The sequence below is a fragment of the Chanodichthys erythropterus genome, chromosome 22 (genome assembly GCF_024489055.1).
Source record: "Chanodichthys erythropterus isolate Z2021 chromosome 22, ASM2448905v1, whole genome shotgun sequence".
In the NCBI taxonomy this organism is placed as follows: Eukaryota; Metazoa; Chordata; class Actinopteri; order Cypriniformes; family Xenocyprididae; genus Chanodichthys; species Chanodichthys erythropterus.
Window position 1 is genome coordinate 5,741,582 of NC_090242.1, and position 14,072 is coordinate 5,755,653.

At 35.0% G+C, this 14,072-nt stretch overlaps 2 protein-coding genes across 7 annotated transcripts in view; one reads left to right on the top strand and one right to left on the bottom strand.

Moving 5' to 3' along the window:
- LOC137013298 (glucocorticoid receptor-like) overlaps positions 1–3,940 on the top strand; it is a 74,583-nt gene extending 70,643 nt beyond the window's left edge. For all 3 annotated transcript variants that reach the window (XM_067376985.1, XM_067376984.1, XM_067376986.1), the window contains one exon: positions 485–3,940. In XM_067376985.1, coding sequence (XP_067233086.1) covers positions 485–637 — 153 coding nt within the window. In that variant the 3' untranslated portion in view covers positions 638–3,940. The remainder of the gene's footprint in view (positions 1–484) is intronic.
- A 136-nt stretch (positions 3,941–4,076) lies between these two features.
- Positions 4,077–14,072, bottom strand: part of LOC137013297 (rho GTPase-activating protein 26-like) — a 121,594-nt gene continuing 111,598 nt past the window's right edge. For 3 of the 4 annotated variants that reach the window (XM_067376982.1, XM_067376980.1, XM_067376981.1), the window contains exons 21-24: positions 12,563–12,598; positions 11,911–12,021; positions 6,007–6,098; positions 4,077–5,539 (exon numbers count right to left, since the gene is read on the bottom strand). In XM_067376982.1, the coding sequence (XP_067233083.1) occupies positions 5,451–5,539; positions 6,007–6,098; positions 11,911–12,021; positions 12,563–12,598 (328 nt within the window). In that variant the 3' untranslated portion in view covers positions 4,077–5,450. The remainder of the gene's footprint in view (positions 5,540–6,006; positions 6,099–11,910; positions 12,022–12,562; positions 12,599–14,072) is intronic. The other variant, XM_067376983.1, reaches the window with a different exon arrangement.

Consider the following 14,072-nt stretch of genomic DNA (forward strand, 5'->3'; position numbering starts at 1 on the left):
ATATACACACATACATGTATATATTTAAGAAAAATATCTTATATTTCTATACAAATATTTACAAAACAAACACACATATATTACGTAAACACAGACTCTTATTTTGTACACAATAACCACGGTTATCGTTGAACAGCCCTAGCCTGGACAAATCAAAACTTTAATAAAAAGCTCATATAAAATGTTCTTTAAATGATCAGAAATTTTAAGACTTGTTGACCTTGACAGGAGGGTCTGCAGTGGTCCTCCCTATGATATTGTTTCATGTTTAATGTCAGTTGCACCACATGACTTGATTTGGTGGGCAAAAGTCTTTCAATTTTATTGGTTTTCTCTCTTTCAAATCCTTTTAATGAGGCTTTTTTTTTCTTCATTATGATATCAGGACAGTCACACCACACTAACGTTTTTGGCTGTCCCGGGGTTTTTCATTGTTGGTGTCATGTATGTAAAAGCTCTATTGAAATGCTACTTTTGTCCACAGATGGTGGAGGGTCTTCTCAGCTTCTGTTTCTACACGTTTGTGAATAAATCTCTGAGCGTGGATTTTCCTGAGATGTTGGCAGAGATCATCAGCAATCAGCTACCAAAATTTAAAGACGGGAGTGTCAAGCCTCTTCTGTTCCATCAGAAATGACTGCCTTAGATCATAACAATGCCTTAACACCACCCTTCCCTTACCAGCGCTAGTCCAACCTGCCCGCTTGCCCCCAAACATCCTGAATGAATCGAGGGATACAATCGCTCCTGCTTGATTCTCAGAGGAAAGAGGTGAAGTTCGCTCTTCACAAATGTTTGTGGAGCAGGACAAAGCAGAGTCATGTACTTGGAGCAGACGAAATATGACTTTTAGAAAGACATATTTTGAGTGATATTTTCTCTTTTTTTGCATGTACACTGCTGAAATGTTTACAAAGGTATATCAAAAAAGGGAAATGTGCCTTTTTTGCGCTTTGCGAATCAATTTCAGACATTTCTCAGGCTAACGCAATGACTTGGCATACAGTTTATGTCGGCGACTCGCGTCTGTTTCTGCTCTTGTCTAAACCTGCCGCGGCGGCTCTCTGTAGGTGGCAGCTCAACGGTCCCCTGAGGTGCTCAACATTTTGAAGCAGCCCATGAAACCCGAGACCCTGTGGAAATGCCGTGTGATAATTCAACTCAAATCAAGATCTGTTCCATGTCTGGCAGCAATTTCTAAGTTGTTTCTTTGTTTTTTGTTTTTTTTAATAGCTCACCCAAAAATGAAAATTCTTCCAGCATTTACCCTCATGTTGTTCCAAACTTGTATGCCTTTCTTTACTCCGTGGAACACGAAATGGAAAAATTCTGAATAATTTCCTGGTTGCAGTTTTCAGTTAAGCTGCAGGGAATGGTGGCTGAAGCTTTCAAGCTTCAAAAAATACACAAAAGAGAGAGAGAGAAAAAAAAATTCTTACGATTGCATGGTGAGAGCAAACCTAAAGTGAAGTCTTTATTCACTGAAAATGTACAAAATCATGAGTTTTTGTCAGCTCTCATTCTCTTCTATTATTTTGAAAAGAAAGTTTGTGTTCCACGAGAAAAAACAATTCATACGGGAATGCACTGCAAAATAAATAAATAAATAATAATAAATAAATAAAAAATGTTTTTCTTACTTAGTATTTTTGTCTTGTTTCCTGTCCAAATATCGAAAAATTCATAAAAAAATAAAAAAAATAAAATGAGATTTTGCTTAAAACAAGCAAAATGATCTGCCAGTGGGGTAAGAAAAATAATCTTGTTTCTGTTTGAAATCTTGTATTTTGTTTCTGTCTAAAACAGAAACAAGATTATTTTTCTTACACAATTGGCAGATCATTTTGCTTGTTTTGATTTTTTTTTTTTTTTTTTTTTTTTTTCCCCAGAAACAAATTCTACTCTTCTAGTAAAAGCATCTGAATTGAAGAATATTTAGATATTTGGACTGGAAACAAGACAAACATACTAAGAAAAGCATTTTTTTGCAGTGTAACATGAGGGTGACAAACTTTTTTTTTTGGTCATTTTAAATAAAATAAAATATTAAAAAATGTATTTTTTTTTTTAAAGATTTCAATTTGAAGATATACAAAAAAAAACAAAAACAATCTAAAACAAGTAAAAAAAAAAAAATAATTAAATGAAAATACATAATAGTATATCAATGATACTAAAATAACACTGACAAATCCAAATGATGGAATGTTCTTTTTCTTTGGGTGAACGATTTAACTGAAATTTAAACATTATTTAATTGAGTTTATGTTAATTATTAGCTCAGGTTCACATAAAACAAATGACCATTTACACTTGCATGCATTTGGAAGTGAAAAGCTGATGTAAGTCCTGAAATCAATGGATGAATTCAGGGTTATTTTGTCAAATTTCCATCCATTCTGGCCATATTCACATTAGCATATCCCAGCATTCCCCTCCTGTCCACTGCAGTGTGTTCATGTCTTTCTGTGAATGTTTGTGCGTGCTTGAAGTGCATCTCGGACATCTCTGTGTTCATGCTTTTTATTTTCTGTCATCCTTGAAAACCATTTTAATTGAAATGTTTTTGGAATATTCTCTGCATATTCTAAATCTGGTGACCCATATGAGTTCTTCTGACCCACTTTTCTTTACTCTCCCTCTGATGGTAACATCAGAACAAAAGGAACATTTGTTGTTCTCATGCTTGGGTATGTGTTTGCTCGTTGTTACGTGTCAACCGACATTCATGTCTGTGCTTCAGGGTTTCTGCACCAGCTACACTTCATTACCAGTGTAAAGGAACAATTCCCCCACAATTGATAAATGGTTATTATTCTGTCATTATTTACTCATCATTATTATCATGTTGTTCCAAACTCATGCTGTTATTTTTCTGTCCCTATGAACAATGTTGTATGGGAAAGTGCTGTGTGAAGATTCTTCATAATGACTTCTTTGAACATGCGGGGTCGGAACGACACGAAGGTGAGTAAATGATGACAGATCTGGGGGTGAAATATTCCTAATTCCTAATCAGAGTTTCCTTATATTTTTAAAATACATGTTGCACTCGAGTATCCTGCACATTTCTGGAATTCCCATTGAGTGTAAAAGACGATTGAACATTTAAACATTGAACTATCAACTGAATTTGGTCATGTGACAAGATTCAGCCATTCATTTTGCCACTATGGGCATTTACAGTATTAAAACTCTCATGGTGACCAGAGGGTTAAAGGTTAATTTCCAGTCGCCTGACGTCCTGCAGCAGACGGTATGTAATCGAATCCGGTGTCTGTTGTAGCTTTCGGAGTGTTAGAAAGCCACTTAACGCTCATTTCCAACGGCATCGTTAAAATGTACGCAGTAAATATCCCGATCCTCCTGACAGATTCCTCAAATATTTTAGCGTATTATATGAGACTATTTTTTTTACAAATTCCTCGCTAGGTTTGTGAGATGTCACGTTTTCTAATTGTTTCACAATATGCCTTGCAAAGGGAGTTTGTGAGCCATAAACCATAGGTTGTATAAATTCAAAAAAATGCTGAAATGTCTAAAAAAAAAAAAAAAAAAAAAAAATATTTTGTTTGGTAATCATTGATCATTTTTAAAAGTAACTAAAGCTAAAATATAATTACACAGATACTCTTTGATATACACATCATTTTACAACAAAATTTTAATACATAAAGTTGTATTGCTATCTTTTTTGTCGAGAACTGTATTGCAGGTGCACTTTTGAAAAAGTGTTATGTTATATGTAAATGTAAATTCTATAAATCTATAGGGAATATATGAGTCACTGAATCACTGTTTTAAAGAATGACTGCTTGAAGATAGAAGTCAGGGATGCGAGTGTAGTTTGAATAGTGCAACAGAGTGACCAAAGCAACGCAGATTTAAAAAAAAAAAAAAAAAAAAGGAAAATATTTAAAGCAGTTACATTTTACAGTAGCACTTACTACCCAACTCTAGTACTTTATTTTATCCTTTTCTATTTCTTTTATAAAGATTTAGGCTTTGGTCTCATACATAATGCTGTAAAATTAACTAGTAAAAAAAAAATAATAATAAAGCTGTGTGTAAAGTAATGTATCAGAGCCTGAGAATTTGCACTACCCTAATACTGGCTTGACATAGTATATTTTGTACAAAAATTCATGCAAATACTATCTTTAAAGATTAAGGGCAAATCATATTTCACTGGTATATGGCTTTCATTATTAAAGTCTTTTTTTTTTTTTTTGCATTTCAGTTATATGTAAAAGTAATCCAATGTAAAGGATATAAAATGTCTTTGTTTGAAAAAAAATAGTTTTGTATGATTTCTGTATTACACCTCTCCTGTAGTCAATGTCGATCTTTACACATATTTGATTAAATGTTGGATAAAATTTGTTCAGAGGGAAGATTGTGTCTTTTTATACTGTGAAATCAATGTGCTAATTTGCTGTTTTTCCATTGGATCTGAATGTTGACACAACTCTACACTTGGACAAAAAATGTGTGGAATCTGTACCAATCATACTAGGATTAAACCAGTTTAAATTGAGCAGTTTTCTAATTGAAAAATCGACATCAATGGATTTAATTGAACATTTGATAAACATTTTTATTGAGTAGAAGAAAAATAAAATCTAAACAACTGAACCATGCTCTTATTTATTCAATATCCTAAAGAATATTAAGGCTCAGAAAGTTTTACATGATGATTTTTTTTTTTTGGTAAAAAGATCAATTGGGCTATCAAAAAATTAAGTTAGTATGCTACAATAAAAATATATATAATTCACATTTTACAAAAAAATTATACCTTATCAATTGTCACTTATTTACAATGTTAATACACTCCAAAAGAACACAAATCTCATCAGAGATAATGCTTAAATAAGAGTGGTTTACATGACGTTAATTCACATTAAGAAATAATTTACACTTTCCACTTACATGCTGAGGAAAAAAAAAAAATCATTTTTTTTTCAATTGCTTCCTGATATACAAAAGAGTGCAAGAGTTTTGTTTTTTTCCCCATAATTAACAGTTATCTCTTAGTAGTTCTAAACAAAACACATACGAGAACCTGAAAGACACAAAAGACATTCAAAAAGCCCCAGACTGCATAGAAACAGCACACATATTACATCATGGTGAACCAGGAAGTGCTCACATATATATAAAAAAGAAATCCATAATTCATGATAAGCCCCTGTTTGAAAATCTAAAAGAGTCTTGATTGTGGCCGAGGCAGCAACAACTTGGTCCCAGGGTTTTTTTTTTCTTTTTTTTTTCACAGCTGCAGTGCATTGTGGGATACATGGGACAAAGATGCTAGGGGAATGCCACAGTTGCCAAAAACCCATAAGATCACAGAGACACGCTCAGGCATACTAACTCGGCTTTTCTGTCGAAGTTCAGTTTTGCAAAACCGGACTCTGTGCCTCGACACTCCCATCGACTCGAGCCTTCTAAAGAAACTCCACGTAGTTCTCTGGAATTAACCCAGTCTTCCCATCCAAGGTCCCCTCCAGCCATCCTGGTTCTCTTGATGGATGAACTATGAGACAAAGATGCAAAAGGAAGATGGTTTTGGCACGCCCTGACAACTTTATCCTCTAGTTATCGTCAGTGCCAAAGAACTGTTCCAAATTCAAGTTAAGCTCTATGTGCAGCATGTGTTGCTGAACGTTACCACCAAAAACAATTTCTACTCATCCCTCAGTTCTAATAGAAGTCGACTCCATCCCCCAAAGAGGCCCAACAAATAATCTCGAGCATTTAAAGCCTCTATTTAATCTTGCAGTAGAACACGCCTGAGGTTTCATTAAACAATAATCTAATCTATTGCTCAACAGTGTCAAATGTCAAACTGTGGAAGGTTCGAGCTCTGATACCAGTTAAGGGGCAGGAGGTGGAACAAAGCAGATATATCGATTTGCTGCTCTTACGCCAACGCTCAAGGCTCAGACCTGCCTAACTAACCAAATATGGTACACCCACTGCGGGTTAAAAACGGAGACTCACCATTGTCGAATATGGTCCCTGCGATAAAGGACAGCTCAGAGTCATGTTCAGCCTTGCAGGCGTATAGTGCACGTGCTTTTCGTAGCGGAGTACTGGAAAAAAACAAAACAAAAACAAAACATATATTAGGGCTATTAATGAATTCAAAATTTTAATGGAGATTGATTTACTTGCACATATCAATATCTGTAAGTAAACATACATACATATGTAAACACAAAGTTTGACAGCACTATATGTATATGTTCTATTGACAACCCTAAAAAAAAAAATCTTTTTAATATTGGTCTGGACATTTATAAGTTCAAATGTTCAGTTCTTTGACATCAGCAACTCAAAGACAATTAATAAATAAATAAATAGATAAATAAATGCCATGGTATTATTATAGATTGTTCAAAATGGTGCCATGGTAATGTTATTCTTTATTATTATAGGATTCAGGCAAGGATTCAGGAATCTTAAGATTATGACTCCCGTGATTTTTGGGCAAACTGTTCAGAAGTTGTAAGCAAAAAATCCATTTTTCATATCTCCAGACCAGTAGGTGGCGCTGCACGGAAATGCAGCATGTAGCCTCAAGTCATGCTTATGACGTACCAAGTTTGAATGATTACGATAAAGCATTGCAGAAATACAGCCTTATGTCTATTTTCGCAAACGCTACGTAAAATTCTTTATTCGAGAACAGTTTGACAAATCGACAAATTCCATAACTTTTTGTCGGCATGATCTGAAGATGATCCGGTTCAATTTTCATCAAAATCGTAGTAACGGCCTAGGAGTTTGAAAAAATAGGTTCCTCTGAAAATTCAAAATGGCGAGAAAATGACGTCACATGGACAATCAAATCTTTTTGAGCCAATGAATCAGAGGGTAAAAAAAATCAGACTGTCCTCTATCTGTGTGCCAAATTTCATGACTTTCCCAAAAGCGGTTCTATGGGCTGCCATAGACTTCCAGAGCGGAAACCAACCAGGAATGCCAACGATTACAGTAGGTGCCTACACACCTTCGGTGCCATGTCTATTAGTGTATGATTTTTTTTTTGAAGTGATGGTGCTTTATATAACATTATCAAGTGTAAATCAATTTTGACATTTGTAGTGGCTATTATATACAAGCCACCAGGGCACAACATAGAATATCAAAGAATTAGCTGATTTTCTTTCGGAGTTAGTACTGACTGCTGATAAAGTCTTAGTTGTTGGTGATTTTAACGTCCACATAGTGAAAAAGATGCATTGAGATTGGCATTTATAGACATTCTAAACTCTACTGGAGTTAGACAGAATGTGTCAAGACCCACTTATTGTGCTAATCATACTATAGATTTAATATTGAAATCAGTGTTGATGGTGTTGAAATTCTGCAGCAGAGCGACGACATCTCATATTATTATACAATATATATCATGTATCCTCAACTTAACCAAGGCTGCAAAATCAACTCCTTGTTACAAATATACACATTACTTTAGAAAAACCTGATACTGCAACAAACTATGGACTCTCTCTTTCTTAGCACTTTAGACACGGTTGCTCCTTTGCACTTAAAGAAGTTTGAGAACAGTCCAACACTGTGGTATAACGAGCACACTCGCACCTCAAGAGAGCAGCCCAGAAAATGGAGGGCAGCTGGAAGAAAACAAAACTAGAGGTATTTTGCATTACGTGGAAGGATAGCATTTCACCTACAGAAAGGCCCTAAAAACTGCTATATGTACATACTTTTCATCTCTTTTAGAAGAAAACAAACACAATCTTAGGTATTTATTTGATACAGTGGCTAAATTAATGAGAAATAAAGCATCAACAAGTTCAACATTTCCCAGCAGTACAACAGTAATGACTTTATGCATTTCTTTACTTACAAGATTGATACTATCAGAGAGAAAATTATAACCATGCAACCATCTGCTACAGTATTGGTTCAAACAGTTCACTATAGATCCCCTGAGGAACAATTCCATACATTCTTTGCCGTTGGAGAGGAAGAATTGTCTAAACTTGGTAAATCATCTAAATCAACATGTATGTTAGACCCTATACCGAGTAAGCTACTGAAAGCGATGATTCCAGAAGTCCTATTCTTCAAGTTATTAATTCATCATTTTCATTAGTATATGTCCCAAAAATTTCAAGCTGACTGTTGTCAAGTCTCTAATAAAATTAACTAATGGGGCAATGACAGCGCTTGGGAGATTCATCCCCCAAAAATCCTCCCCACCACAGCAAAATCTACTCTGCTCAGAGTACATATGGGCCCTCTCTATATAGTGTTAAAGTAACACTGAAGCAGAGTTAAAGTTGAAATAATTAAAGGTGCCATCGAATTGAAAATTGAATTTACCTCAGCATAGTTGAATATCGAGTTCAGTACATGGAAATGACATACAGTGAGTCTCAAACTCCATTGTTTCCTCCTTCTTATATAAATCTCATTTGTTTAAAAAAGACCTCCGAAGAACAGGCGAATCTCAACATAACACCAACTGTTACGTAACAGTCGGGATCATTAATATACGGAGAGCGCAAGCAATTAAATGGCCAGCAGCATGAATCGGTGCATACTGTAGTTAATGATGCCCCAAAATAGGCAGTTAAAAAAATTATTTAAAATAAAAATCTATGGGGTATTTTGAGCTGAAACTTCACAGAAACATTCAGGGGACACCTTAGACTTATATTACATCTTGTAAAAAAACGTTTGATGGCACCTTTAAGTGATTAATTAAGTTATGATTGAGCATTAGTGATGAACACCTGCTGTTAACAAGAATCACAGAAGAGAAACACAATAACTACAAATGACTTCCAGCCACAGTCTTAGATGAAATCAACTGAAGATAAAAGACATAAAATCTCTCAAGATCTGATTAAACAACTCCACAAACAGCATATTATATCATTAACTTTAACTCTGCTTCAGTGTTATTTTATCTCTATGTAGAGCGGGACCATATGTTCTCTGAGCAGAGTTGATTTAAATCTGGGGATTTTACTGTGTACCTGTCCAAAAGAAATACTGCAAACATGGCATCATCTTTCAGACACTTTGACTCCCGCAGTTGTCTCCAGCATAGAAAAGCAAGGCCAATATTAATTCGTTTTAGCTCTCTAATGATCCAGAATTTTTTTCGTTATAGCCCTTTCTAAGACCGTGTTTCTTTTGGTTGATACTTTTCCAGTGCCACTTGTTGTCGGTTCAGAAGGAAAGTTAGGTGCTGTTTGCCTGTCATTCTCGCTCTGACTCTCACTGCGTACAAGAAACACGCTGATGACGTATGATGTCTGCGTGAACAGGCTGCGCAGTGGTATACAAACACACATTGACCGACAGGGAACAGATGCTATTGGACTGTTAGGACCGAACGGTCCAATTAAACGAACATTTTATGGGCCATTCCACCGAATGGGTGCCATTTATGACCCAGGACATTGTATGTATAAATATGCATGAAAATTAACTCTAAAAATCATTTTATTATTAAGCGAAATGTCCTGAACATTACTCTAACTACAAATTTAAAATATATAATTTAAAACATTATTAAAAACTAGTCGGAACACTAAAAAACTAGCATTTGTTACATGTCCCCGCTATATAAACCTAAACTTTATCATTAAATATAATCATTAAAATCTTTTAGAATCTTGTTATTTTTGCATTGTTGTGTGACACCATATACAATCTAAGCTAAACAAAAAGACATTTCATAAGAAATCCATAATATGTTATAAAACACACATTTCCCCCTCTAAAAAAACTTGGAACATCCCACAAGACACATTTTCAACAGGAAGTTGCATCATCGGGATCTTATGCAGGCCATGAAAAGACCAAAAGTAAGTCCTCTCATTTTAATTTCTGTTTATTTGAAGAAATTTGTAACTGCGATTGAGAAAGTCAATCTCAACGTACTGTCCTGTTACCTAAATTATTTCTTAGATGTTATTTATTTTACAAATATTACCTTTAGTTAAGTCACTAGAATCTGTTCAGTGTCCTCATGCTATTGGCATGTACTCCATGTGGTCATGTCATGTATTTGATCATTTTTGCTTAAAAACTCAATCTGTTATTTTCAGTCCTGTTACTCATATGAAAAATAACAGGAGTGAGTAAAAGTAACAGGAATGAGTAGAGTCCTCTGTTTTGTTGATTTAATTGTGTGAATATTAGTTGATATAATACTATTCACCTGTATCATGAGTTTTACAGTTGAAATGACTTAAATTGTAGACTTTTAGGATTAGTTTTACAGTGTGAATGCCATAATTGCAGGGAGCCAGTCCACCACGACGTGACTTCATCTTTTTGTCTTTCTCTTTCTTATCTTTTGTAGAAGATGGAGAGAACCTATACTATGCAGTTGCTAGAAACACACACCCATGGCATGCTGCAAGGGAAGGAGTGAAACACAGCCACAACCCTCTCTTTTCCCCCTTTTTGTCTTTCCTTCCCTCTCTCTCCTTCTTTCTCTTTCCACCTCCTTCACTGTGAAGTATTACTAGCATACAGCAGCACAGAAATCTCACTCACATGCACACACGGCCGTGTACACACTCGTTCTCACACACATATGGACACTCAGTCCTGTTACCCAGTGTTCATTCCTGTTACAAAGTGCTCAGTCCTGTTACTAAATGTATTTATTTTTCTAAAAAAAATAATGTTAAATAACTGTTTTTATCGGTTTTGTTTGGTCCATCATGTATACAATTGTTTGCTTCTGTCTTCTTTTAAATGAAAAAAAATATTTTGTGTTTTTTATTAAAATACACCTTGTCTTAATATAAAGTGATTTTTTATTTTTTTTTGTCACAAATATCATTTATTTGAACAAATAACCAACCATTTATTCAAAATAAACACTTTCATGAGGTGAATGCAATGGAATTAACTGGCATGCTTTTAAACATGCTTTTTAAACGGCACATGAGTTTCAGTAACAGGACTGAGAAAACATGCATTCATCTTCTGCTTTGAAACCTTGTTAAAAATTAAATAATGTTGCCTGAGATTGACCAATACACATTTTGAATAGTTAAATATGTGTAGTATTAGATTCAGTGTTGAAAAAATATAAAAAATAAAATGTAATTTTGAAGAGTTTCAACAAGCAAATGTCACCCATGGAATGGCCCTCACGGTCCTACGCCTTCCACAGTTGATATACATTTATAAAAATACACTTATATGTATTTTATACACTTAATACCGCTTAACATAGTGATTGCTATCAGGATACTTTAAACCAGCATAACAAAAAATGCTTCTAAAGACAATCTCCTATTACACCTTTAAGTGTGAGAATGATTCAGCAGGCTATTTGACACTTTTTTTAGTTGCTTACATATTGTGAAATCTTACATATCTTGCCTTGAACTAGCAAAAATATTTTATTTTTTTTTTACTTTCAGGATGTTTGCAACATAACATTTTATCACTTTGACAATAAAATCTGATCAAGCAGACTTGCTGGAACATTTAATCTTCAAGGAACCCTACATAAACAATAATTACTGACTTTATTAACTTTCAGAGGAGGTGCAGTCATTTATGCCGAGTACTGTAAATACTATAGTACATGAATGCAGTAATTATTCAGTACCACATTATATAATAGGAATGCCCCTTTATGAAAATATGGGCCGATGGCAATAAGCCAATAATTATTTTCATCTTATGGCTGATAAACGATAAATGGTTTTTAAAATTCGATTCCGTTTTGTCTAAATAAAAAAATCAAACAAAGCACTAAAAATGGATATTAGTGGAGCTAATGCTCAGACTTGAGGGGGAAGGTGTGAATTTGCGAAGCTGAAGCATAACACTGAATGATTAGAAAACTGCACTGCTATAGATAGTGGTCTGAGCAGGCCAGAGCAGGACACACACCTGATGGGGGAGGAATCGCTGGAGGGGCTGGAGGCCAGCTGGGGGCTGGAGGGGGCAGAGAACATCGGCCACGAGGGGGAGCGCGGTGAAGTGGGACTGGGTGAAGCTGGGCTGTGACAAACACACACACACACACGCCAGCACCAACATTTATGTTATAGCAGCTGCTGAGTTAGAACTTTCACAAGAGACTTTAAGAGGAAGTCGGCATAAAGAAATAGACATAAACATGGTTAAACATGCTTGAGAGTTTCATGCTTACAGGAACAATTCAGTCAAAAATGATAATTGTGTCATTGTTTACTCAACACGTCTTTCCAATGTGTGAACACAAAAGATCTGTTGACAAATGTTCACTCAGTGCAGAACGGACAGTCCTTTGTTACTGTATGTTTTTATTGCATACAAATACTGTATCGGTGTAAATATTTGCCAAAAAACTTCTGAAAAAAGAAAGACATCCCATCATTTGGCGAGTAAATGATGACTGAATTTTCATATTTAGTGGAACTGTTCCTGAGTTAAACATGCTAAGGAAAAACATTAGTGATGAATTAATTTGTGTTAATGTAGCAAAACGAGTGAGGTTTCTCTCTCTCTCAAAATTGTACAACAAAACTTCAATGCTGGCTGCAAAACTTGATAAACTTACCTTGTTGACATACTGCTGCAAACCTTTGGATTTTGGCTGTAAATTACAGAAAAAAAATGTAAATGATTTTTGCTATCTCAGAATGAAAATGTCCAACAATTGCAGGAAATTAGACGGGCGTAATGATTGCAAAACTGATGCTACAAGATCTCAAATCATTCTTCAAGCTTCGACAAAACCTCTAATACTATATGTTATTCAGTTTGATCATTTTATATAGCTGACCAGTTTAAAAACAAAGATAATTTGCCAATTAATACAAAAAAGCTTAAGTGCCTTCTTAAATGTTGAGGAGCCATTTTGACCTCCAACATTGGCTCAACCAATAGCATGAGTTTGGGATCTGTTTGTCCATCCAATGTAAGATGGGAAACCTAGAAACATTTATTTTTTCCCCCAGTTCCGTTTGGTGAAATTAGCAGCGCAGAATGAAACAGGATGTATGGACTGTTTTTACATGTCTTAAACATTCAGCAAAACAGAAGCAACCTTTTTTAACCTCTATTGTAAACCTTTATGAACTTACAGTCCCATTTTATATGAAAGTGATAGTTCACCCAAAAATGACAATTATCCCAAGCTTTACTCACCCTCAAGCCATCCTATGTTCTTTCAGACGAACACAATCTGAGTTATATTAAAAAAATATCCTGGCTCTTCCAAGCTTTATAATGGGAGTGAATGGGGATCAAGATTTAGAACTCCAAGAAAGTGCATCCATCCATCATAAAAGTAATTCACACGGCTCCAGGGGGTTAATAAAGAACTTCTGAAGTGAAGCGATGAGTTTTTATAAGACAAATATCCATATTTATTAATTTATTCTTACAAAAACCCATCGGTTCGCTTCAGAAGGCCTTTAATAACCCCTTGGAGCAGTATGGATTACTTTTATGATGGATGGATGTGCTTTTTTGGGCTTCAAAATCTCAAGCCCCATTCACTCCCATTATAAACTTGGAAGAGCCAGGATATTTTTTCAATATAACTCTGATTGTGTTAGTCTAAATGAAGAAAGTCATATACATCCAGGATGGCTTGAGGGCGAGTAAATCATGGGATAATTTTCATTTTTTGGTGAACTAACCATTTAAGTGTCTTTAACAACAGTGTGATCAAATTTCAATTCCAAACCTGTATAAATTTCTTTGTTCTGTTGAACACAAAGGAAAAACGTTTGTAACCAGGCCACTTTAGGGCACCATTGACTTCCATAGTAGGAAAAAAAAAACTACTACAGAAGTCAATGGTGCCCCAAAAACTGTTCGGTTTAACACATTCTTCAAAATATCTTCCTTTTGTGTTCAACAGAACAAAGACAATTATACAGATTTTGAACAACTTGAGGGTGAGTAAATGATGATATACTTTTCATTTTTGGGTGAACGATCCCTTTAAATTAACCCTAACATTAGCCATAGCCCATCACAATAGCATCAACATGAACACAATAAGTACATTGTACCAAACATGTACTAAAATCTAGATTATTCTGATGTAAGCGCATAGT